Consider the following 27,212-nt stretch of genomic DNA (forward strand, 5'->3'; position numbering starts at 1 on the left):
CCTCATCCACAGCTATCAAGGCCTTATGGCAACTTTGGAAGCTCTATGAACTGAGTAAACGCTATGCATTGCATAATTTCTTAATACATTTCCATGGCTGCCTTTAACCTCTATAGTTCCTCATTAAAGCCAGCATCTCTCTTGTGGCCACCTTTAAAGACCTTGTAGTAATGTGTGCCTAACAAGAAAGATGGGTGCTTTGTAGTGCTAGTATGCTCCAAGTAAATCGTTTTATGCAAAAATTGCTGACATAATTGTCTCACAAATACTGCATCATTTTTGCTATTTTGCCTTCTGTTTCAATTTCACTGCATCTATACATTTTACCAGTGCATGAGTATGGTTCAAGGCTGTTCTTTAAAATGCTCATGAGCACTTATCATGATCAGTTCCCCATATAAGTGGTTTTGCTGAAGAGAATACAGGAATATGAGCAAAATTGACATGGAACCAACATATAGATAACGTCTGCATAACTGCCTATCAAAAGTTATATTTTCTTGGAAAAAAAAAACTGGAACGTGCATCGCCTAATGTAAAACTTATTGCATACACCGCCTTCATTAGGATGATACTAGAATATTCAGCGTTGTTTGGAGTCCCCATCAAGTGACGCTTAAGAGGAAGTTGGAAAGAGTCTGGCGGCGCGTTTTATTTGTTCGACATACCGAAGGAAGGAATCGGTCACGCTTATGTTACAGCATTGCAACTTCGATCTTCTTAAGATACGTAGGAAAAAATATAGGCTGAAGGTGCTTTATCAAATAATGCAGGATCAACTTAAGATTGATAAGCTCAAATATCTACATGCTCCAGGCAAAAGATACCCGCGAACTAACCACGACTACGTCATAAAGCCGGACCATACCAACAGTGATACATATCGATACTCATTTTTCCTGGATGCGATAGAAATGTGGAACCAATTGCCAAATGCTATTGCTAGCCTAAAAGATGTCACCGACTTTGAAAATGCTGCTGAGGCATATTTATGGGAGTTTTCGATTTAGTTTTGAAGTGCCAAGTGATATGTGCGACTTGATATTCATTGTACGTATTTTGATAAATGTCAGAAGTGTGCTGAACAGCATTCAAGTGAACATCTTATTAACTGTGAATTGACAAGTGTTAAGCAACTTTACGTACATTGACATTGTCCATATTTGATTTATGTAATTGTATTGTCCTCTCTGTTATGACCCTCTATGAGAGTTCACAGTATTAATAAATAAATAAATAGACAAGGAATGTGGGTAAGAACACTTTATTTTCAGCACACATGTTTTTTTAATGAACTGCTGTTATACTGCTAAAATGTGCACATTGAATAAAAGTACACTGCTCTGCTTCATCACTCCATGCTAAGTGCAAGTATCCTGTACCAGGAAGTCAAACCAAGACGTGGGATGTTCAGTCTGTGAAAATAAAAACGAGTTTGAAACATTAACGTGCAAAAACTAAAGCACACTCAAGAAAATAAACACAGCACAGGAACATATCCAATGAATCAGAATTACCTTTGAGAGCAAACATATAGTTTCTATGGCACAGTGAAGAAACCTTATTCCTCCGGCTTTTTTTGTGCGCGAGAAAATATGAAAGTGCATGCGTTCTCCCCATATTGTGTATCTGTCACCTTTTCACACACAACAAAGATGTTGTCTCAATGTGCCCAACTGTCTTTGCATATCCATTTCTCTGCTCTCATACCATGATACCTACAGTTAAAGGCTGTAGCAATGCTTAGCTTGAATGAACCAACACAAGCTACATGCACTGTGCTGTTGAACATGGCATTGTAATTTAGATTCATGCACAGCACATTCATGTGCCATAAACATTTGATTGCGATTGTAGGCGAGATAAATAAAAAGAAGGTATGTAAATAAGAATATTCCCTAATAAGCTGTGCAGAAGTGCTCTCCCGTTTGGACAGAAGCCGAGCACAGCTGCAGTGAACAAAAAGCCAACTTATACAGCATTTAAAATCTAGGTTCTAAATGTGCTACAGATTTTTCTGAATTCATGGTCGAAAATCTAGGTGGTAAAGGTGACAAATATTTAAACAGGTCTTTATTCGGACTGGTAATGCTATGTGTCCCCTAGTTTGATAAAATATGCCATATCACTGGTCTCCCAAGCTACGGCTGCTGTCCAGTTGCAAGTGCAAATCACTCAATTATGTCTAGGGCACGTTTGAGCAAAAGGCAGCCAAGATTACTGTGCCATTGAGATCTATTTCCTGACATCTGATTTCTTCTCAGAAAGCTACCTGTCAAAAAAAACCTTCACAACAACATAACCCAAACCTTTCTTGAGTAAAGCCATCACACTGGTCCTTGAACACTAATTACACAGTGGCTCTTTGTGATGTAATGTTATGTACGTCGGCACCTAACGAAGTACAGGAAAATTTAATAATGGCAGCGTGACAGGTACACAAAAAAGTAAAGGGATAAAACATCACACAGGCTGCCATCAGTGTTCATATCTCCATTTCAATGTGGATGTTTTTAGCAGTGAATACATGTTCTCATTAAAGTGAGTCATATTATTACAAAAGCGAAGGGCAAGGGTCTTTACATTCTAAACTGACAAATGTGCTTTATTACGATTCACCGCAATACAGGAGGTGTTTTGCAGTGAACCATCACATAAGGTTTTGGATAACTACGGCGGGCGTGTCCTGCAGCGGGGCCTCTTGTGTATTGCGGTAAAGCGTATTATTGTGACAAGAGCTAACCTGGCACGTATGGCTTTAGCCAACAAAAGTTCTCAAGACATCATGCATCCAGCCACGAAAATCTGCTTTGATGAGAGTAGAACATTAGGTTAGTCGCTGACAGAAACCATACATTCCAGATTCACGTAAATCTTTCCCAATATCGGCATGCTTCACCGCAACACACAAATATGTTGCGGTGATAACGGTGGTCGAACAGGCTGGTGCAAATGTTTCGACAGGGGAGCGTGCCTTCATCAGGGCAACTGCTTTCCTTGGCAGTTTTCATATACGTGAGTCCCCCCAACTCCCAACAGGAGAGATTTACCTGGACCTTTGCCAAGAGACGTACCGACAAGCGTTTGGTAGCGGCTGGTAGAGATGCAGGAGTCTAAAAAGCGTTGCGAAATTCGGTTCCGTAAGGTTAGCTTCACCGCAATACAAATATGTTAAGCGGTTAGACATACAAAATATGTTGCGGTGAATCATAGCAAGGGTACCTGGCCTTTGATGCAAAGCAACTTCCCAAGAGGCACGGTAATCCCGTGGCTAGTTATGCAGTTCCCCGCATGCGAGTGAGTTCCCTGCGTTCGGCGGTTTCCCAGTGACATACAATATTACATTGATTGACTGTGTTGTAAATGGGCGACGGCACTATATGCTGATGCAAAAGCGTCGTTTCGCTTTCGAAAACTGCGCTCGGCTAAAGAGAACAACCTTGACTCGCATATGACCAAAGCAGTTGAACAGGAAACTACGAAATTACGTAGCTATTATGGAAGAAATCAACAGCTCAGAAAAAATGGCCGTGTAAACATTAACTGGCTTACGAGGTCGACGAACCAACGGTTCAAAGCATCACAGCCACGTCCGAAATAGCGCTGAAGGCCGGCCAGTACACTTAGGCGCCTCGGCGCGCGTAATGTAACAGGAGACGGCAGGTGCACGCGTACATCATTAAGGAACACATATTATTTATGTCGGTGAAAGCGGTCACTCTTCAGTTCTGACATGCTTCAGCGCGTAACACTAGTATACTGCGGCGAAGCTGACTTCAGGACGCCGACTTCTTCAACTCATCTAGCGAGGCAGGTCCGTTTATCACGCTTGGCAACGTTTGACATTTTCTGCCTTAATTTCGTTTGTTCTTTTTAATTTTCTTATCACAGTGACCCTGTATCACGCAGTAGCAGAGCTAGTGCCGCGTCTTAACTGCGTTAGGAAAGGCAAGCGTGTATGCAGCAGGCACGGCAGCATTGGCTCTTGTTTGGAAACTTCAAGAGACGCTCTTCCGCGCAGCGATGTCATTTGTATTATTACAAGAATGCAGGTGATGATTAAATGAGCCGCAGCAAAGCTGTAAAAAAGCAGTAGTAATGCTGTTCTAAGATCCTCTCGCTCGAGCGAGATGGTCTTAAAAGAAAACGCGATGTAACGCGATCTGACGGAACAGCTCGTCATGCCAGTGTTTTCTTACGTCCTCGTTCTTTCGCGCATCCTCCCCTGAACCAGACTACTGAATGGTTCTGTGCACGCACTGACGATCCTGACGGAGGCAATACCACTCACATGAGCAGCTCTATATAAGATGCCACGGCCCATTCCACATGCCGGCTGCAATTTGACGCGGCCAGGAGGCAAAGTATGCGCACAAGGTACCTAATGGTAACGCATCAAACTGCTCACAGCCCCAATCCTTTATTACACGCATATAGCGTGGAAAGATGAATTACTCACGCTCTAAGTGGGCACGGAATACGGACCGTTTCGCAGCGCAGCCGGCTCCGTAAGACGGCCGCCATGGAAATGAGCGGATGTGACATCATGGGTTATAGCGGACGTGACGTCATGGGTGAACGTAGACATTTCGGGCACCTTTCGTCTGCTGTGCCCCGGGCACAGCAGACACGGCCTCGAAAATAAGAAGCGGCAGCGCACGGCCCCCTCTATCACGCGCGCACGGCGGGGCTAGCCCCGCCGTTACAGTGTACTAGAATAGGGGCAGTGTGTTCAGACGACGGAGCGCGCCATGCACTGCTTTGAAGCCGGGAGCGTAGACAGGTCCCGAATGTATGCGGCGGCGCTGCAGTCGCACGGGCTGCACGGACGCATGCAGACCCGTTCACCGTGTGTTGCGCCCGGTTGCAGCGTGCTTGCTCTGAAGGAATTCCTCGAGTTTCTGTCTCGTTGGGAGTCACATGCAAAAGGATTGCCATTTGTTGGGCGTGTTGGTAAACTGACTTGGAAAGTATATTTAGCGCCAGCGAATGAGGACAGAAGGGAGACGACACCACAATGCGCTAACTTCAGCAACTTGATTTTCAGGAAACACCCGCCTATTTTACTGTGCATGGGTTAAATAGGTGGGTGTTTCCTGAAAATCAAGTTGTTGAAGTTAGCGCATTGTGGTGTCGTCTCTCTTCTGTCCTTGTTCGCTGGCGCTAAATATTCTTTCCAATGTAAAAGGACTTTGCGGCTTCTTGAGCCAGTCGACGGCAGATGGGCTCCGTGTGACATTGTGCAGCACTTTGGCTCTGTTATAATACTTGGGAAGAGAGGGTTTTAAATACCTATTGATATCTAGACTAAGCCAATATAAGTTGTAGAACTTCTTGTGAGGTAGTCGTAAGGATCTAACGGTCACCCAGCGCCGTCTCAATTTTGTATTGTTGTGAATTGCCTGTCTTTTTATAACTTGGCGAAGGCAATGCAAACAGGTAACACAAGAGGTCAGTGAAGATTTGGTATCGCTACTTCACTCACCTGATAACTATGACAAGGAAGGGGACGTTGCCTCACTTGAGTTAGTGGAAGCTGGAAATCTCACGCTGGTAGAGCAGAGCACCGGGCTTATGTGGAGAAAAGGAGCAATGACCGCCTCATCCATTATACATGGCAGGGTATGTCGCGCAGACATTTTTACTCGCAACAAATGTGAGGACTGCCGCTCTCTTCTTTTGCAGAACTCTAGTGTCAGTAGCAGAGTCTCAAAATTCACAAATTTGTTACAGCTGGGGGAGTATTGCTGTATCCTTCCAAGTTGCTTTTTGAAGTACTAAAGAAACTTGAGGGAATATATTTACAACCTTCTCCAGCAAAGAGGAGCCTTGTAGCGACAGCATAGTTGATATCATGATTCTAGCTAGTGAAAGCTTTAAATTTAATTGGCTATATGCCATAGGCTGCAAAATACACGCTGATAATTTCACATCAGCAGTTGTGCGTGTTTATGTCCTAACAAGGCTGCACTTTTATGTTAAAGGGCTTAATCAGTGAAGAGAAACACGACGAAAAAAGAAATTGCACTTTAAAGTTGGCTGCAATTGTGCAACACATGTATGCTGATCTTTGTCTGTTTTATCTGAATGCACAACTTTTTCTGGTGCATTCAAAAAGCTAATTTTGTGAATATAATTAAGAAATGAATTAAGGAATTCATTTGCGCATATTAATTCCACTGTAGGTCTCCATTGTTTGGAATGGAATGTACTCGCACTGTTTTTCTATGTTTTGGCATACTGTGTGTAGTTTTGCAGAGATCCCTTTTACTTGGCGTCTTTCCTACCTGTTTTATTCCTTTCATAGAAATGTAGGATGTCGTTGTGTCTCATACTCGCACATGAGTCTGACGTTCGGGAGCACTTCATCGTGTAAATAAAAAAAAAATTCACGAATAAACTGTGCAAATGTAGTTGCGGGGGGTTCGCCAAACAGAATGAAGGAACGAGGGACAAATGTTTATCGCGAAAAAAGGTAAATGCCAAGCAGGTAAGCTCTTTGGCTTTGGGCTATGTATACATACATATTGTTTTGCCTTCTCTTCTACAACAGCGGCTGAGGAATTAAGCGCTTGACGTTGGGTCGCGGATGCAGCGGCCGCTCTTTTTATGAATGCGAACCGCAACAGAAAATGTGGGCACCTGGAATCCAGGTTGGTTATAATCAATTCGATGTCGTTTGCTACGGCGTTATTTCCAGTCAAGTTTTCCGTCCGAATAATTTCAGGTTACGTGACAGCGTGGCTCAAAACATATTTAACGGCTTTACGCCACTACTTCGGTGTCTGCAAAACATTTGCTGTCAGGTTAATAAATCCGTCTAATGGGCGTTGAGATGCGCTAGGAGTGCACATATAATTAATCTATTATATGAAGTGAGTTTCGGGGATGCATCTTAACATCCGCCGAGCATTTGCACGTCTATTTGACTGCGACAGAAAATGATTATCAAAATATCAACATGCAGCGCTAGCGCTGCGCTGTCAGTTCCGTACAGCCCATCCCACCTAGTGTTCCTGTATATGCTCCCGCAGGGAGCAGAGTTGCGCATAGTTCCGCCGCCGTGATCCAGCTCTGCAGCGAAGCCACTCCTCGCGCGCGCAGGAGCCAAATGCCGCGCGGTGTTCTGCCTTTTTCTCTGGTGGTCGCGAGCTACAAGCGCCAATTCTTCGCAGGTGCTTAGCAAAGGGCACTTGTTAATACAGGCTACGCTCGAACGAGTCATTCGTGCAGCCGGAGGGGGTGGGCTTCCAACCAACCGAAACTTTGTATGTACCTATGTAAACACGCATATACAAACACACACACGAACGTACAAATATGGGGTGGGACCGCCTTCGATTCCCCAAAATAATATACTCCCGTGGCTCGAACAGCTCCAAAGTTCGCTCGCAAACGCGCAGTACGTTGCCACAAACAGCGGTGCAATGATTTTCAGCATGCATATGAAGTTGTCTTATCATGGCCATAAAGCAAGAAATGTTTTAAAGAGTGTTTAAAACTTCACACACGTAACGTGGACACTTAGCGCATTTTGGCTGCCGAAACCAGCCGATTAATGACCGTCGCCAAGAGAGCTATCGTGCCTGCAGTTATGTCAGTGACCGTTAACAGAGCGCCATTTATCACTAACCATCGTTCACAACAGCTGCACGTTTTCGATACATGCGGTGCAGACACAGATTTAAGCGCATTTCAAATGTTGACATGTGCACATTTTAAGCAAAGCTTACTTTTATTTACTATTACTATTTAGTAGTACTAACTATTTAGTAGTGCTTACTATTTAGTAGCAGCAAATCTGCAAATAGAAAAAGATTCAAGATGCAAGAGCTTCTAGCTGCTCCTCTGAACGCACGATCGACGGTCCACTGATTGCAATGGCGATGGTACTGACGGAAACGACGAGTTCGCATGAGTCGGCGATGCGCCCGTAAAGTTGGCTTCGCAGCGGCGCGGATCATTTGACGTCATTTTTCGCGCTCGGCCAATAGCGGTGCGAGCGGCGCCGGAAAAGGTATGCGCAACTCTGCTCCCTGCGGGAGCATATACAAGAACACTAATCCCACCTGCACTGCAGCGCTCCTAGCGGCAGGCGCCGGCATTCATTGCATCCGGTGCCACCCGGGAGGCCGTGGACGGTACACTAGCCAATACATTGAAAGCTAGCCACCATAGAGTTTCATATTAGTATACCTAGAGGCAAATCTGGCGCTGCGATCGTTCAACCATCATGGGAATGATGGGAAGTACAGGCTTCGGATTGGCATTCTATTGACTGGCGAACTAGTGTACAAGTATTTTTTTGGCAGTTTTGGTTTCGCTCCAAGCGCAATTGCTATAACCTGCAGTTGGACAGTGCAACGCAAAGCTCTTTGCCTTTGTTATGTTGCTCGGAGTGGCGATAGCGCGCTGGGCCAGCGACTGGGACGATGCTTGTGTCGCGGTGTGGCGTCGAAGCCGTGACGAGAAAGCGGCGGCATCGTAAACGTTGAAAGAACATGTTTTGAGCGTTTGGACCTTTGTTTGTTAAGTGTGTTAGGTTGGCACTGTAGCGTTACGTGCTTTATGAAACTTCAGAATAGGACAAAGAAGGCACTACTGATACAAGACATATACAGTTGTACTTCTAGTGGCTTGACAATCAAATTTTATTAAGGGCTTCATTATGTGCTCATTTATGTGCTCATTGAAATGTGTGTTTTAGGACTTTGAGAACACAAACTTACTTGTGGTAGGAAAGATAGCTGCTTCCTAGCTGTAGTCTAGTGTCGCACAATGGGTACCCGCAAAGCCACGCTGTAACGCTTCGGAAGCGGTACGCCAATATAAAATATGATGCAGCATACTCGTAGGAGGCCACTAGCGTCCTAGCTAGCACTGCAGCAGATGTGCTTAAAAGTACTTGAAGACGTTCAGCAATCGTGACAGCCGACGCAACCTTTCGAAAGAGCGAGAGAGTTCGCAAGTGCCTGTCGTCTGCGAGAAAAGTCTCGCGTTTGCAGCGAGCAGGCGTCGTAGCAGACGACACTTGTAGTTCCTCTCAAGGGCGCAACGCTTTGTCACAATACAACATTTTTATTTCCAGAAATACATGATGAGTATTTTTATATAAGTACTTGCACGGTTGTCTTGCTGTTGAAGAAATGAATAAATAATTATTCTTTGGCGTTAAATTGGGAACAGAATTGCACAAGTGTGCATACCCTGGTGTGTCCTGGTGACAAACCATAGTAAACCATGCTTCCATCTCAAAGTCATACAAAGTTTATGCAGCGTGTTGTACATTATATAACATACTGCAGAAATAGAATTAGATTTTACGCGATAATATTTGAGTATAGCTTTGTTTACTGCGCCAGAAACAAACGCCACTAGTCTAAAGACCGAAGTCAATCCGAAGCCTGTACTTCCCATCAATCCCATGTAGGTTGAGGCAACGCGCATGATAACCCCCGTAGACACTAGCGCCACATTTCCCTCTAGGGTATTTTTAGAAACTCTATGCTAGCCACAGTCCAGTTTGAAGAGATTTTCAATCCAATCCTAATGCGCATCAAATCCACAGTGGGGATAAAAGAGCGCTTATAGGAAGCTTAGCAGGCGTACTGTGATTGAGCACGTATTTCAATCTTATAGTTGTGTGTATGCATTCGGTGTTCGTCCGATGAAGCGAAACGCACCTACAGCCTATCTTCTGTGAAGTGAGAGGTGCGATGGTTATTGTCACAGGCGATGCCACTGGAACGGCTGTTTGTTCCGTCGAGCCGACGAATCGTGACGCTAACGTGAACGGCAACGAGGATATCCACGTGCTCCACCGCAGTGAGCATTTCCTGGTGGTCGACAAGCCTGCCGACCTGGTGATCAACACGCAGAAGGCGCACGAGCATCCGGTGACCGTCGAGACTCTGCTGCGGCGACAGTGCCCGGAACTCATCGACCCCGCCGTCGAGCACGGCTTTCGGTTCTGTCACCGGCTCGACTTCGCCACCAGCGGGGTGCTCTGCCTGGCGCTCACACGCGCCGCGGCGCGTGCTGCACAGGTGAGTGCAGCAGAAGGGAAAACGAAGTAAGGTTAGTAAGGTCCAGGAAACCGCCTGCTCGAAGCAGTGGCGGCACTGGAAGCGCAGACTGGTTAAGGTCTCTGAATAAAACTTCAAGGTAGCGATTTCCTCTGAACTTTGCCGCTTTCTCTCTCGCCTGCCGCGCCTCCGGACAGTCGACCCTCCTATTGGGCGAAGCGCCGTGGGCACGTAATGCTTTCTTGGTCCGTAGCAGACGCCGGCGCCATTCCTGGGTATCAAAATCGCGCTTTGGTTCGTTTCTGGCGGCGGAATTTTGGCGGAAAGCGTTCCGCTAGCGCTGGCGTCGTTTACGTATTGCGGCGATGCCTAGCCTGTTTTGTGCTTATGGGTGCAACAACCGAGGAGGAAAGGGAAAAAGACTTCGTCGTTCAATCCGGATGAAGCAACGCGGGTCGCTGATAGCGTCCTCGATCACCCGCACCGGGGCGCCTTGGTGCGCACTTTCATACTCGATCAACCGCACCGGTGCGCACCGACCATCCTCGATCACCGAAAGCGCACCCTCATAGAATGAAGAACCAACTTAGAGAAGCGAAACTGTACCTTTGGCAGTGGTTCGAAAATAAGCAGCGGCAGCGCATGGAACTTACTTAGGTGGACGCCAGATGACGTTGCTCAATCCGTAAGCGCAAGTACAGTTTTTTTAGAACAAAATCCAATATGGCCGTTTTTTACCGGTCGCGTACGCTGGTACGCGCCGTGCTTGTCCTGCCGGCTATGCGGCATGCCTCAATGCCTTCGCTGCCGCGTAGCTGGGCGCGTTCTAATTGCCAAGAGCCTCTACTGACGCCCATACAAACAAGCCACAAGTGAGTGAACAGAACGTGCGACTTTAATGGCAGAAGACAAGCAGTGCACATTCTCGTGCAATAGCAGAAATAAAATTTGCATGTCGAGATACGCTGGAATCATTGACGCGAGCTCGTAAACGGCTCACCGTTTACGAGCTCGGAAACAGATTGGACAGTGTGCCACCTGTTTGCAGCGACAGTCGCCGTTAAAAATACCCAAATTGCATTGCGAAGCAATCGGATGACGCAGGCATCTGCTGCTGCAGCCTGCACAGCGACATGGACTATCCCAGATTTTAGCCGTTCACTCCTTTCCAACCTGCACGTTTCTTTTCTTTCGGGGGCAGCTAATGTGTGGCTCACACTTGGTGTCTCACATTGTCTCAATATGGACAAGTCGCTTTCGTGGGCATCACCTTCATCAGCCACTTTTGCGGGCCTTTCCACCCAACTTCATACATGTCCGACCATGTAAGCACGTATGCTGGTCTCCGTTCATGCCTAATCGCGGCCGAGAAAGGCCAGAGGCACAATTTGCCTATGGCTGCAGCAGGAAAGGGCGAACGGGGAGCATGAATCACGGTGCATGAAAATTGGGAGTCTTATGTCGCTGTGCAGGCTGCAGGAGCGAATGCTTACTTCGAGAGACTGCTTCCCAATGCAACTGACCAGGCCGCCACAGTCGAGAAGCATAACACGGCCACCATAACCAAGTGAGATAACATCGAAATTAAACAGCAATCAATCGCCACATAAGGCTCAGACAATACATTATACATTGGCTGCGAACCATATGGCAACAGTGAGCATTCACATACACGGGTCTCTTACGGTACATTCAGCTGCCTACCTACAGGCGTAATGCTTGCCTTCGTCGCACGTGGTGGTCTAGTAATGAGCAACAACCAGCAGCAGAAACAGATTGGACAGAGTGTCCCACCTGTTTGCAGCGACAGTCGCTGTTAAAGATGAGCAACTTGCAGTGCGAAGCAATCGGGTGACGCAGGCATCTGCTGCCGCAGCCTATACAGCGACATGGACTACCCATAATTTTAGCATTGACTCCTTTCCAACCTGCACGTTTCTTTTCTTTCGGAGGCCGCTAATGCGTGGCTCACACTTGGTGTCCCACATTGTCTCAATATGGACAAGTCGCTTTCATGGGCACCACCTTCATCAGCCACTTTTGCGGGCCTTTCCACCCAACTTCATACACGTCCGACCATGTAAGCACGTATGCTGGTTCCGTTCATGCCTAATCACGGCCGAGAAAGGCCAGAGGCACAATTTGCCCATGGCTGCAGCAGGAAAGGGTGAACGAGGAGCACAAATCACGGTGTGTGTAAATTGGGAGTCTATGTCGCTGTGCAGGCTGCAGGAGCGAATGCTTACTTCGAGAGACTGCTTCCCAGTGCAACCGACCAGGCCGCAATATTCAAAAAAGATAACACTGCGGCCGTAACCAAGTGACATAACAGCAAAATTAAACAGCAATCAGTCACCGCATGAGGTTCAGACAATACATTATACATTGGCTACAAACCATCTTACAGGCATAATGCTTGCCTTTGTCGCATGTGGTGGTCTGGTAACGTGCAACAACCAGTGGTACAAACAGATTGGACAGAGCCTCGCACCTATTTGAACCAACAGTTGCCATTGAAGATGAGCAACTTCAATTGCGAAGCAATCAGGTGATGCAGGCATCTGCTGCCACAACCAACACAGCGGCATGGACTACCCGGCATTTTAGCGTTAACTCTTTTCCAACCTGCACATTTATTTTCTTTCGAGGGCCGCTAATGTGTGGCTCAAACTTTGTGTCCCACTGTGTCTCAATGTGGACAAGTCTCTTTTGTGGGCATCACCTTCAGCAGCCATTTTTGCAGGCCTTTCCAACCCTACGGCTATCAACTTCATACACTTCGAACGATGTAAGCACATATGCTGGTCTCTGTTTTGAGCAAATCATGGCCGAGGTAGGCCACAAGCACAATTTGCCCATGGCTGAAGCAGGCAAGAACGGGGAGCACCAGTTACGGTGTCTGTATCATCATCATCATCAGCCTGGTTATGCCTACTGCAGGGCAAAGGCCTCTCCCATACTTCTCCAACTACCCCGGTCATGTACTAATTGTGGCCATGTTGTCCCTGCAAACTTCTTAATCTCATCCGCCCACCTAACTTTCTGCCGCCCTCTGCTATGCTTTCCTTCCCTTGGAATCCATTCCGTAACTCTTAATGACCATCGGTTATCTTCCCTCCTCATTACGTGTCCTGCCCATGCCCATTTCTTTTTCTTGATTTCAACTAAGATATCATTAACTCGCGTTTGTTCCCTCACCCAATCTGCTCTTTTCTTATCACTTAACGTTACACCTATCATTCTTTCCATAGCTCGTTTCGTCGTCCTCAATTTAAGTAGAACCCTTTTCGTAAGCCTCCAGGTTTCTGCCCCGTATGTGAGTACTGGTAAGACAGAGCTGTTATAAACTTTTCTCTCGAGGGATAATGGCAACCTGCTGTTCATGATCTGAGAATCCCTGCCAAACGCACCCCAGCGCATTCTTATTCTATTGATTATTTCAGACTCGTGATCCGGATCCGCGGTCACTACCTGTCCTAAGTAGATGTATTCCCTTACCACTTCCAGTGCCTCACTACCTATTGTAAACTGCTGTTCCCTTCCGAGACTGTTAAACATTACTTTAGTTTTCTGCAGATTAATTTTTAGACCCACACTTCGGCTTTGCCTCTCCAGGTCAGTGAGCATGCATTGCAGTTGGTCCCCTGAGTTACTAAGCAAGGCAATATCATCAGTGAATCGCAAGTTACTAAGGTATTCTCCATTAACTCTTATCCCCAATTCTTCCCAATCCAGGTCTCTGAATACCTCCTGTAAACACGCTGTGAATAGCATTTGAGAGAGATCGTATCTCCCTGCCTGACGCCTTTCTTTATTGGGATTTTGTTGCTTTCTTTATGGAGGACTACGGTGGCTGTGGAGCCACTATAGATGTCTTTCAGTATTTTTACATACGGCTCGTCTACACCCTGATTCCGCAATGCCTCCATGACTGCTAAGGTTTCGACTGAATCAAACGCTTTCTCGTAATCAATGAAAGCTATGTATAAAGGTTGGTTATATTCCGCACATTTTTCTATCACCCGATTGATAGTGTGAATATGGTCTATTGTTGAGTAGCCTTTACGGAATCCTGCCTGGTCCTTTGGTTGACGGAAGTCTAAGGTGTTCCTGATTCTATTTGCAATTACCTTAGTAAATACTTTGTAGGCAACGGACAGTAAACTGATCAGTCTATAATTTTTCAAGTCTTTGGCGTCCCCTTTCTTGTGGACTAAGATTATGTTAGCGTTTTTCCAAGATTCTGGTACGCTCGAAGTCATGAGGCATTGTGTATACAGGGTGGCCAGTTTCTCTAGAACAATCTGCCCACCATCCTTCAACAAATCTGTTGTTACCTGATCTTCCCCAGCTGCCTTCCCCCTTTGCATAGTTCCCAAGGCTTTCTTTACTTCTTCCGGTGTTACCTGTGGGATTTTGGAATTCCTCTAGACTATTCTCTCTTCCATTATCGTCGTGGGTGCCACTGGTACTGTATAAATCTCTATAGAACTCCTCAGCCACTTGAACTATCTCATTCATATTAGTAATGATATTGTCAGCTTTGTCTCTTAACGCATACATCTGATTCTTGCCAATTCCTAGTTTCTTCTTCACTGCTTTTAGGCTTCCTCCGTTCCTGAGAACATTTTCAATTCTATCCATATTATACTTCCTTATGTCAGCTGTCTTACACTTGTTGATTAACTTCGAAAGTTCTGCCAGTTCTATTCTAGCTGTAGGGTTAGAGGCTTTCATACATTGGCGTTTCTTGATCAGATCTTTCGTCTCCTGCGATAGCTTACTGGTGTCCTGTCTAACGGAGTTACCACCGACTTCTATTGCACACTCCTTAATGATGCCCACAAGATTGCCGTTCATTGCTTCAACACTAAGGTCCTCTTCCTGAGTTAAAGCCGAATACCTGTTCTGTAGCTTGATCTGGAATTCCTCTATTTTCCCTCTTACCGCTAACTCATTGATCGACTTCTTATGTACCAGTTGCTTCCGTTCCCTCCTCAGTTCTAGGCTAATTCGAGTTCTTACCATCCTGTGGTCACTGCAGCGCACCTTTGTGAGCACGTCCACATCTTGTATGATGCCAGGGTTAGCGCAGAGTATGAAGTCTATTTCATTTCTAGTCTCGCCGTTCGGGCTCCTCCACGTCCACTTTCGGCTATCTCGCTTGCGGAAGACGGTATTCATTATCCGCATATTATTCTGTTCCGCAAACTCTACTAATAACTCTCCCCTGCTATTCCTAGTGCCTATGCCATATTCCCCCACTGCCTTGTCTCCAGCCTGCTTCTTGCCTACCTTGGCATTGAAGTCGCCCATCAGTATACTGTATTTTGTTTTGACTTTACCCAACGCCGATTCCACGTCTTCATAGAAGCTTTCGACTTCCTGGTCATCATGACTGGATGTAGGGGCGTAGACCTGTACAACCGTCATTGTGTACCTCTTATTAAGTTTCACAACAAGACCTGCCACTCTCTCGTTAATGCTATAGAATTCCTGTATGTTACCAGCTATGTTCTTATTAATCAGGAATCCGACTCCTAGTTCTCGTCTCTCCGCTAAGCCCCGGTAGCACAGGACGTGCCCGCTTTTTAGCACTGTATATGCTTCTTTTGGCCTCCTAACTTCACTGAGCCCTATTATATCCCATTTGCTGCCCTCTAATTCCTCCAATAGCACTGCTAGACTCGCCTCACTAGATAACGTTCTAGCGTTAAACGTTAAACTTCATACACTTCGAATGATGTAAGCACATATGCTGGTCTCCGTTTTGAGCAAATCATGGCCGAGCTAGGCCACAAGCACAATTTGCCCACGGCTGAAGCAGGCAAGAACGGGGAGCACCAGTTACGCTGTGTGTATACTGGGAGTCTATGTCGCTTTGCGGACTGCAGGAGCAAATGCTTACCCCAAGGTACTGCTTACCAATGCAACTGACCAGGCACCCACATCCGAGAAACGTAACACAGTTACCACAACCAAGTGGGGCAGTAAAACCAGATTCTGTAATCAATCACATCAGTGTAGCTTGCGCAAAGACCCAGGCTATCGAGGAAGAAGAGCAATCATCAACAAGACTAGGAATATGGAAAATGAGAAAGCTTGCAATCAAGAGAGAAGCCACTCTGCTCTGCAGGCATTGAAGGCTAAAAACATCAAGAAAAGTAAAATGGTGCATAGCACATGGTGCATAGGGTAATGCAAGACACATGCCGATGCTGCATCAGCTATTTCAGGAGAGGAATTGTGCATGACAACATACACTAGAAGATACTGCTACAGATATGTTAGGCTGCTAGACAGTGACTGGTATTAAGTATCAGCGAAGAATCGGTTGACCTTTATATTTGGATGAGGATGAATGACCTCTAACAAAAATGGGCAATGAGAAAGCTTGCATTTATAGAAGAAAAATTACACTTGGCACAAACGGAATTGACATGGCTAGGAAGCTGATTAAGGGCAAACTGACGGAATTCGATCATTTGGCCAGCGTCGTCCATGCTTGGTCGGATGTTGCAGGTGCATCTGAAGACGAAGAATTTCTAGAAAGTCCTTTTTGAGTTACCCGGATGACTCAGCCAAATGTCCGTGCTGGTGGCATGGTGGCTGAAGCACTTTTCAGTCTTAACACAGTCCTCTGCAGACTTGATATCTCATCCATATTCTTCTGCATGCGCTTCTTTGTTCGTGGTGTAAAAGCCTTGCAAATTCGGCTCCAGCCCCTTCCTGTTGGTGCAGATAGGAGCTCCTGTGATGACCAAGATGTGCTTGGCATAGACTCTGTTGGGGCAGAACGGTGACACATGAGATACAGCACAGATTAGCCAAACTCATGTGTGTTTTCTTTTATGTTCGAACCAATTATACTGAACCATAAATATGAACAAACATTCATATCAGCTGCAAACAGCAAGCCAATACAGCATATATCAAACATGTTTATTTCTGAACCATATGTTGTTTACCTTGTAGTAGTAGCCAACGTCCACACAACGACCTTGTTGTAGCTGGCAGCAGCTTTTGTTTAGTGCGCGGAGTGTGTTGCTTTATACTGGTGCCGTCCTCATTACTGCATGTCTGGAACAGAAATTTTGACTGAATCAGAAATTGAAAAAGCAAAATTTTGCAATATGAAATGCAAAAAGGTGACATATATTTTGTAATGGTTCGCGACTACAGAACACATGCAAATGTACACTGTCTGTTCTAGGGTGCTTAAGCAGCATGTTAAATAAATGTTGCTATTGTCCATAAATTTGATGTCTGCCTAACTACAATGCATGTCAACAGCTTAATTATTATTAAGATCGCAAATGAGAACATTTGTGCGTTCATTTATGCACTAGAAGAGATGCTGGTTCCACAAGCAAATGCATGAATGTCGTGAAGCTATTAGAACTGATGCATTATTTTTCCGCACGAACGTGATGCACCGCTTTACTACTGCGAAAATAAATGCCCTACTGTAAACCAAACTGAACAGCAAGAACATTTGGAACCAACAAGTACGAAATATGGGTGAATTATCATGCTTGCAACTGTTTAATACATTAAATTCTGTACTTTCACTTCATTTTACCAAAGGATTATTCGGTTTTGTGGACGAAAAAAGTTGCCGGCGGACTCGAAAAAAAAGTTCAATATGTATATTGATAAGGCTACTCAGTCTCCTACGACCACGGCTACAATAAGATGAAAAATGAGACGCGCGTTCCGATATCGCTCTTTCTTTCCTGCTTGTGTGTGTATAACGACAGCCTCGCAAGTAAAGGTTTAGTTAGGAAACAGCAACTGAGATCCTGACTGCCCATATGTAATGCAGGATCTAGTTCGTTAACTTGTGCCGGCCTGGAAGGTAATGAGACGGATGTTATATAACGATTCAAGCAGCGGTTTTAAACGACTCACCGTTATTGCCGTTGTCAGCCGCAGCAAAATCCAGCTCCCGTTTCGATGCAGACGTGTTCCGAATGGCTCACGACCGAAACCCAACTTCCGGGCTTACATGTCCGCTTGCAAACACGTAACTTCACCCCAAGTTCAATAACGCGAGACTTTGAAGCGCAAGAAACTAGTTTTAGAAACAAAGAAGCAACCAGTCTGAGTGTACGAACGAATGAATCCGTGCCGCCGTGCACTCGAAAATACCGGTAAAAATTTTAAATCCAGGCCAGAGGTCACGTGAAAGATCAATGATGCTGAACGCTATTTGCGTTCATAATGACGAAGAAACAATAAACTTACTAACAAGGAGTACAAGATCTAATTAGCAATGATAATGTTGCTCTGTTCTTTTATGTAACAAAAATGCTTCGGTAAGTATAAGAGAAAGTTTGTAAGATAAAATGGATGGATGGATGGATGGATGGATGTTATGAGCGTCCCCTTTGGAACGGGGCGGTGGGTTGAGCCACCAAGCTCTTGCTACTATGCTGCCTAATATCCTACCTAGGTTAACCAATGAAAAAAGAAAAAAAAAAAACACTATGAACTACCGCGTCCAAACTTTCTGATCCCCTATTGCGAATTGTGCTTTTCTACGTCTCCGTCTTTTGTCGTTTCCCTACTTTTCTTCCACCAATATTCCAATCGCCTCTTACTAATTTCTGTTGCGGACATGTTTACTTTTCCACTGCTCTCGCTGAACCCAAGGGCTTCAAGGAGGCTAGTGGTGCCTAAATCAACCGCTGGGCAGACGTCTTCACATTCTAATAAAACATGCTTGATCGTTTCCCTAGCTTTACCGCAGTAAACACATGCTTCTTCTTCCTTCTTATGTCTCACTTTATAGGTGTGTGTTCTAAGGCATCCTGATCTCGCTTTGAAAAGTAATGAGCTTCCCTTTGAGTTATCATAAATTGTTTCTGTCCTGATTGCATATTTTCCTCTTAAGTATTTACTCATGGCAGGTTTCTTTTCCATTGGCGCCACCCATGAGATTATTTCAGCCTTTCAGACTATCTGCTTGACGTTCTTTCTTGCTGTGTAGCCCACCCCACAGGCCGCATACTTGCTGGTAAGCTTCATATTTTCTTTCCTGTCTATGTATGAAATCGCGCAAAAGGCCCCTGTGCACCACTAATCATAAATCTCGTTTCACTGACTGCAGGCGCAACGTAATCTATCGGATACCGCTGAGCTGTGGAAAAACTTATACAGGTCATCTGGGACAATGTTTCAATGAAAGAGTTTGTCAGCACAGCAGTAACCTAAAGAATGGCTATGGGAGTCATTTAGTAGGGCATTGTTACAAGTGTCACTGCACTCCCGTGTTTGAAAAAACAAAATTCATAGGGAAAGGAAAACGTAAGAGGGAAGGGGAAATAATAGAGGCTTATTACACTAGAAAGAAAGGAGCTAAATGTGTAAGTGCTCCCTCTCTTGCCTTGTCGGGTAAAGAAATAACTTTTTTGGATGAAAGGCTATGATGCCGATTTGCAGATGTTTTTGCGACTGGTGTACGCATGCCTATGCTGAAAAAAAGGTATAAAATGGCTGGAGAACTTCAAATAAACTTGCAGTTGGCAGTCAGCGCTTGTCTGTGGTATTTGTTTCCTTGTGTCCTTGTTTTATTCGTGCCGTTTAACCTCAGTTCTAAAATGTTCTCTAGCCTTTTTTACAGGTTTGAAAGTTTTGAAAGGGAAATGTTTTGCGTAGATACGAATAAAAATTTAAATGAAGTCATCATAAGCGTCATTTGCAGTTTTCTTCTCATTTACAGATGACCAGCTTTGATTCATGATGTTGCTTTTGAATAATTCAATACTCATAGTTATAATGCTCCTGTCATGAATTTCTATATAGTGGTTCGTTATGGTAATTTAGAAAGACAGGATAGTGATCACTGATATCAGATATGATAGTACCTGCACTGTAGACAATGGTGTCAATATTTGTCACAATAAAAGTTAAATAAAGCCGATGCTGTGGAGCATGTAATACGAGTGGGTGTCGTAATTAAGTTATTAAATCCGGTGGAATTTAACAGGGTGTTTAGATCACAGGTGACAATTGCTTTCTCCCATCACATTAATATTGAAATCTCCTGCGAAAACCAGCTGTAAGCTGTTACTGCAAGCATATTCCAAAAAAGTTTAAAAGAACAGCAAGAAACCGGTGATACTTCCACTTGTGGGTCGATACAGCGCAGAAAATGGCTCAAGCTTACATTGAATTGTTAGTATTTCATAATAATCCGTTAGTATAGTAAACTGAGGGGCAATATGACAATTCTTTTTTATCGTAACAAGCAGGGCCACACCCCCGCTTCGTTTGTTTGGACGATTAAGGGAAAATAAATTGTAACCGTCAAAATTGAATGCCCGATCATCATTTATTCTTCGAGGGGTGTAAGCCCACATTGCAACCCTCGTGATCATTTCTTCCCCAAGTTTCCATCAACATGATAGCGCTAAAGGTTAACTGAAATTGTTCTAGAAGAATCGCGACATCATCTTTTTGTGGTTCAGTGATCTTGCATTAAATGTAGCACTGTGTCACTTGTTTGGTGACGTGAGCTAACGCACTGGAGAAAGGCAAGCTTCAGATACTCCATATCAATAAGAAAGAAGTACTAAAGCGACTATAAATGCAGGCAAGCAGAGTACTCTTACTCAACTTATGCAGGCAAAGAACCGCCCTACTTTACAAAAATCTTATCGATGTCGCGCTCGTTTGATGTGTGCACAAGTGCTGCGTCGTACTGTCTAGACAGCTCTTTCCGTTTATAGACCACCCTGATTTCCTCTTCATTTCATATTTCTTTTTCAGCGCAAGTGCCAGCAACCTTTTCAGTGTCGAGTAAAGATGCTCATTGACATACACAGGCGGTGGAGAAGCTGTTGAGTTGCTTAAGCCCAAGTCTGCATTAGTGAGGCGTGTCTTTTTGGCTTTCTTCAACACCTTATCGTGCTTTACACAAGACTTGAACTGAACAGCAATGTGGCTTTTGTTCTCTATTCTACTTGGTACGCAGTGACATGCTTCCATGTCACCTCTAGCAATCGCCTCACCGATGGTTGCACCGCAGGTCACCAACAGATTCATTTTTTTTCTTAATGACACCCTGTAGCTTCCAATTCACATTCCTAGAGTACTGCTCACTGCTAGTTACTCGATGCTCTAGATCATTCAGAACTTTAATATGTGAACCAAACATGACGTCTTTAATACGCATATCTGGATATGTGCCACTGTAGTCAAGGAATGACCACAATTTAAGCAAAGTGCTCACTTTTGTTCGTTGGAATTTAACGTGCCTTCGTAAAGACATTCCTGCACACGCTTCCAACGAGTACGTTTGCATAACGCTGAAGTACAAGCGGCGCACACTCTCAGTAATTGGCGGGTATATACCCCCAACCTCGAGCATCGACTGTTCATATTTGCTGTCCATACTGAAAGCTTGTCCGGGTCCCCACATAGTCATCGGTGACTTTAATGCCCACCATCCCATGTGGGGCTCTGCTTTGACGAACGCCCGCGGTAGAGACTTGGCTGACTTCATGCTTAGTCAAGGCTTGATGGTGATCAATGATGGCTCGCCAACATACCTTCGAGGCTCTTACTACAGCAGTTGTCTTGACATTGCGTTTGTTTCAAAAAGCCTGCTGTCTGCTACACGATGGTGTACTTCTCGACACCCATGGAAGTGACCATCTACCAACATATGTTCAGTTGAAATGGTTACATCCCCCAGCTCCGCACACTGTGCATTCTATCGATTGGCCAACATTTCGAGAATCTGTGACCACCACATGTCAAGCCATCCAAGCACCATGCAATATTGAAGATGTCATCGCGGCCACTTTACGTGACACAACAAAACACCTCAGCGCACCTTCACCTAGATCATCTATTGATGACCAGTACGAGCGACTTCGCGCGATACGGCGTCGAGCAGAACGGAAGTACAGAAGGACCAAATCACCATTAGACGTCACTGCAGCACGCCGGGCTCAGCGTCATGACCTGCGCCACCTTGACAAGCTTGACAAACAACGCAGGAGATCATTCTGTGGCTCTCTGGATCCGAGAAAACCTCTCTCCAGAATTTGGAAAATTGTACGAAGCCTTCGCTCGCCTCCACAACAGCTTCACCCGTTCAGCGCTGTGGCCATACGGCAAGGCCGGCGTGAAGTTGAGGTAGCCGATGACTGCTACAAATTACTCGTGAGCTCCTCGAACGATATACCAACCCATTCACGACTGACTTTCCCGTCATCTAGTGATCACCGTCTGGACGCGCCTCTTACTATGCACGAGCTCGACGTTGCGATATCTTCTTCCCGCCGGTGAACTTGTCCAGGACCAGACGGAATTACATACTCCGCGATTTGTCATCTTGGAGTAGAAGCTCGAGAAATTCTCCTGGCGCTCTACAACTCTACGTGGGACACAGCAACTGTGCCTAATCACTGGAAGTGCAGTCGTCTTGTGGCTTTGCTAAAACCTGGGAAATGCCCACATGATCTCTCACATTATCGGCCAATAGCCTTGGCAAGCTGTGTCGGTAAAGTGATGGAGCGGATGGTACTGAGCAGACTGGAATGGCTACTCGAGAAAAGTGGTGGACTTCCTGATTTCATCAATGGATTCAGAAGAGGCCGATCATCCATTGACGGTGTGATCGACCTAGTATCTTCTGTTCAACAGGAAAAGAGAGGCCGTCGTCTGGTATGCGCAATATTTCTGGATATCAAAAGTGCCTACGACGTCTTCCACCATTCGATTCTTTAGGCGCTTGAGGATATTGGTGTTGGTGGCCGGATGTATGCATGGCTGCAGAGTTACCTCAGTGGCCGCACCATTTTCATGTCCACTTCGGATGGCGAGACTGATAGACATGACGTTCGCAGGGGTGTTCCGCAGGGTGGTGTCCTTAGCCCAATATTGTTCAATATCATACTGGTGGGCCTGCAGACGAGCTACCTGAAACAGCGCGTATCAGTACGTACACAGATGATATCTGTATTTGGTCATCTGGGGTCACACGTCCACAAGTGTGTGCAAGGCTCCAACGTGCGGCTACCATAGCGGCGAAGTACTCGCGCCGTAGAGGCCTGCAACTCTCAGCAACTAAGTGTGCAGTCATGGCATTCACGCGCAAATCAATGTCACATTATCCAATCGTTGTCGACGGAACGGTGCTCCCTTTAGTCACCCACCAGAGATATCTTGGCGTGATAATAGACCGCAGTCTTTCTTGGACCAAACATGTTACTGCGCTTAGGGCTAAACTGACCAACTTCATACACGTTCTTCGTGTAATATCAGGACTGAGATGGGGCCCCTCTGAGCGAAGTTTGCTCCAAGTGTACCAGGCACTTTTTGTGGGCTACATACGCTACAGCATGCCTGTGTTATCTAACATGGGGTCATCTTGTATACGCACGCTGGAGAGCCTTCAGGCACAAGCACTACGGATATGTCTTGGCTTGCCACGCTGCACGTCAACTAAGGGCACAATAGCGGAAGCACGGGCTTGTCCTATCGACATATACAGGTCTTGTGAACCTGTGCGAACCTATCTTCGCCTGCTAACCAGACACTCACACCATCCACTGTCAACACTTCCAAGCACCAACCTTGACTGTGCTTTTTCTAAAGCTATTGCATGTCACGCAAGCATTGTACCTGCAAGATTCCAGGCCACCGACATCCCCGCGACACCTCCATGGACATTGCCAAGACCACTAGTGAGGCTTCAGATACCCGGAATTAGGAAGAAATCTCACATTCGCTCCATTGGCTTGAAGCAGCTCACCCTGTCCCATATATTTACATTATATAGTGGGACTGTACAAGTATATATCGATGGTTCGGTCACGCCATCTGCCACAACGGCCGCATTTGTCATCCCACAACTTGGAATTACTCGACGATTTCGATTAGACCACAAATCGACATCTACGGCTGCGGAACTTGCGGGAATACGGGAGGCTGTCCGTTTTATGAGAACGCAGACACCCCATAAATGGACGATATTGTGCGATGCCAAATCAGCGCTACAGGCGCTAAAATACTTTTTAAAGAAAGGACCATACTATCTGCTCGTGCTGGAAATCGTCGAACTTTATCACAGTGCCGAGTTAAGTGGCCACGTGATCACCTTTCAATGGGTGCCTAGCCATTGTGGTGTTTTTGGTAATGAGGCAAGGTAATGAGGCAGAAGAGAGGTAAGTGAGGCAAGATCGGCCTCCTCTTCCTCTGATGAAATACGGATTGCCTACTCGCGACCTGACACCAACTCCATGATGAAGGCACTCATGCAGGACCTTACAAAGGCTTACAGAGCCCACTCTGATAACATTCACAGACGTCTACATACGATTGACCCAGACGGTAAATTCTGTTTGCCGCCGAAGCTTACACGGAGCAAAACATCATTGCTACACAGGATTCGGCTCGACGTTGCTTTCACCCGTCGCTACGCACACCTCATCGGCCAATCGAACAGCCCTGATTCTGTACACTGCCAGATGCCCGAAACACTGCAACACGTACTTCGCGACTGCCCAGCATATATGCTGGAGCGAAGGACGTTAGACAGTTTCCTAACCAGCGTTGGCAGACAACTGCTGTCGGAGGAAGCTATCCTCGGCCCATGGCCTGACACTGCAATTTCAATGCGTGCAACAAAAGTATTGTTGAAGTTCCTGCAGGACACCAAGCTCGACGAGCGGCTCTAGCGAGGCAACTGTCTCATGTACATAAGCACTCACCACTTCTCTTATCATCATCATCCATCCCAATGCTTTCACTCCCCTTCCCTCTTCCCCAGTGCAGAGTAGCAGACTAGAGCGCACTAGCTCAGGTCGACCTCTCTGTCTTGCCTATCAATAAATTCTATTCATACATTTAGGGTCGCGTTTTCTTGGCGCAGAGCAGCATTTACAGTTTCGCGCTGAATGTTTTTAGTGACAGCGTCATCCGTTTTTTTCTTTTAGTCCTCCATTATGTCATAAGCATAATCAATACATTTCAGCATGTTCCTTTGCTCGGTTTTCAATTCTCGTATTTTATTTCTGAAATCTCTCTTTACAGTCCCGCAGAACATTTTAAGATCCTGCTGTACTTCTTCCTCAAGTTTCAGGCATTGTCTTTACTCCCTCTTTGATTTTTGCTATAACAAATCAGTTACTGACTTGAATCGAGGTATGGAAATGAGAGACAGATGCGGGAAAACACAGAAATAGAACTTGGCACCAGCGGCAGAACACTTGCCAGAAAAATTCGCTAGTAAGAAGTGCAATGCACCTATACACTGACCTGTACAGAAGCAGATAACTTAACACGACGTTCACAGTTCCGTCGCTACTGCCAAGTGAAGCAGCCACTGACGGATGTGCTCCTCTTGTAGACTGTAGCTTGTCACATGGTAGGATGTAGTAGCAGCACGCAGGCGCATGACAGCACGCAGGCACAGCTTGTTCCATGCCAACCTTGCATCCAAGCTTGGGTATCAGCAGTGAATAAATGCACGTGAGCCTGTACAGAAGCAGATAACTTAACACTACGTTCACAGTTCCGTCACAACTGCCAAGTGTTCTGTGATGCCAATTATTCATGGAAAGAAGCAAACAGCCGGTAACTTCCCATTTTCCTATTTTAATGACATTACGTTTGACATGTACATTTTCAAATGTTTCCATTGGGGGCATAGTGGATGCATAATTTTCATCTAGTGTATTGTCCTGTGAAATGTACTTGCGCTTCAGTTGCACAACAATAATTGATGTCGCTGCTCATTGGTTTGGAACCACATTTCAGCCTCACCTTTGCGACCATGTGAATTGACCTTGGGTAAAAAGGCTGATGGTGTGCGTGCTTGCATGCATACGTGTGTGTGCATGCGGAATACAATTGCCAGTACCAGAAACTATGTATTAACCTAACTTGAATGATAGGGCATTCCACTCTCACACTATCTAAAGTGTTGGCAAATAAAACTTTTAATATTTTATGTAGTTATTTATTTTTTGTTTACATATACTGCCATCTTGCATAGCAAGATATTGCAGGAGTGAGTGCATATATATGTCAATCAATTGAAGACTACATTTTAGTGGCAAAAAAAGAATATAAAAACAATATCAGGAAGAGTTAGTTGATTAATGAACATAATTAGGCAATAGGTTCGCAAATTCTTCACCCGATAACTCGCGCAAGGACCCCTCAAGGCCATTCCAAATCGCAGTTGTATGTGGAAAAAAAGGAAAACTTAAAACAATCAATCGATGCATTCAAAGCAACAATGTTAAGATGATGACTTCTTCTGGTGGGCCGAGAAGAAGAGCTAGTGAAAACAGTAGGTGCATTGACATAAGTTTTCCGATGAGCAATTTTTATGTAGCAGAACATCATGGTCACAAGTACGTCTATGGGTCAGAGGCTTTAGTAGCAGCATGTGATGTCGGTGAGAAATGGCGGTCATAACGATTATATGTAAACCTTATGGCTTTTTTCTGAATAGACTCAAGCATGTCTTATGTCTTTGGAATGATTTGGCGACCACACTACTGACACGTATTCAAGTAGATGCCTTAGTGATCTGTATGCCGTTAATTTACATTCTTTAGTTGCATCTCATAAGTTTATTTTAAGAAAACCCAATTTTCTCAATGCCTTGTTGGTATACATTTCATGTAAGCATGCCATTCTGACCAGGGGAGAAAGTGACACCAAGGTATTTGAATGTGGCGATGCTTGCAAGCTTGTGCGCTTCCTTAAAATATATACATTGTAATGATTGTTTTTTATTCGAAAAAGTCATTTATAAGGTTTTCTTAAAATTAAGTGATGTTTGCCATGATCTGCTCCATTCGCAAAAACAAGCTAAGACTTCATTCAGCTCTAACTGATCATGATTACTAGTTATAGTAGAATAAAGAATGCAGCGATCAGCACATAGTCTTATTTTGACAGAAGTGCCCGCAATTACTTCAACGACATCATTTACATAGACAACAAACAGCAAAGGACCCAAGACAGACCCCTGTGGTACACTGGATCTAACGTTGACACGAGATGAGTGAACATGGTTAAATGCAACAAATTGGGTTCTTGTACTTGGGTAGTTCTGTATCCAACCTAGTAGTTTATAATCATGAATTATTGCCTTGAGTTTAATGAGAAGCTTTTTATGACACACTGTGTCAAAAGCTTTACTGTAATCAATGAAAA

At 45.1% G+C, this 27,212-nt stretch overlaps 1 protein-coding gene and 1 long non-coding RNA gene across 2 annotated transcripts in view; one reads left to right on the top strand and one right to left on the bottom strand.

Annotated features, from left to right (window-relative positions):
• Positions 1–1,248: 1,248 nt before the first annotated feature.
• Positions 1,249–4,656, bottom strand: LOC140219375 (uncharacterized). Its single transcript, XR_011895595.1, has 2 exons — positions 4,460–4,656; positions 1,249–1,415 (listed from the first exon to the last, which is right to left on the bottom strand). It is a non-coding gene; the product is annotated as an uncharacterized lncRNA (long non-coding RNA).
• Positions 4,657–9,513: 4,857 nt separating this feature from the next.
• Positions 9,514–27,212, top strand: part of LOC126535684 (RNA pseudouridylate synthase domain-containing protein 1-like) — a 100,835-nt gene continuing 83,136 nt past the window's right edge. The window contains exon 1 of the mRNA XM_072289149.1: positions 9,514–10,046. Within this exon, the coding sequence (XP_072145250.1) occupies positions 9,717–10,046 (330 nt within the window). The 5' untranslated portion in view covers positions 9,514–9,716. The remainder of the gene's footprint in view (positions 10,047–27,212) is intronic.

Source organism: Dermacentor andersoni, chromosome 7 (genome assembly GCF_023375885.2).
Source record: "Dermacentor andersoni chromosome 7, qqDerAnde1_hic_scaffold, whole genome shotgun sequence".
NCBI lineage: Eukaryota > Metazoa > Arthropoda > Arachnida > Ixodida > Ixodidae > Dermacentor > Dermacentor andersoni.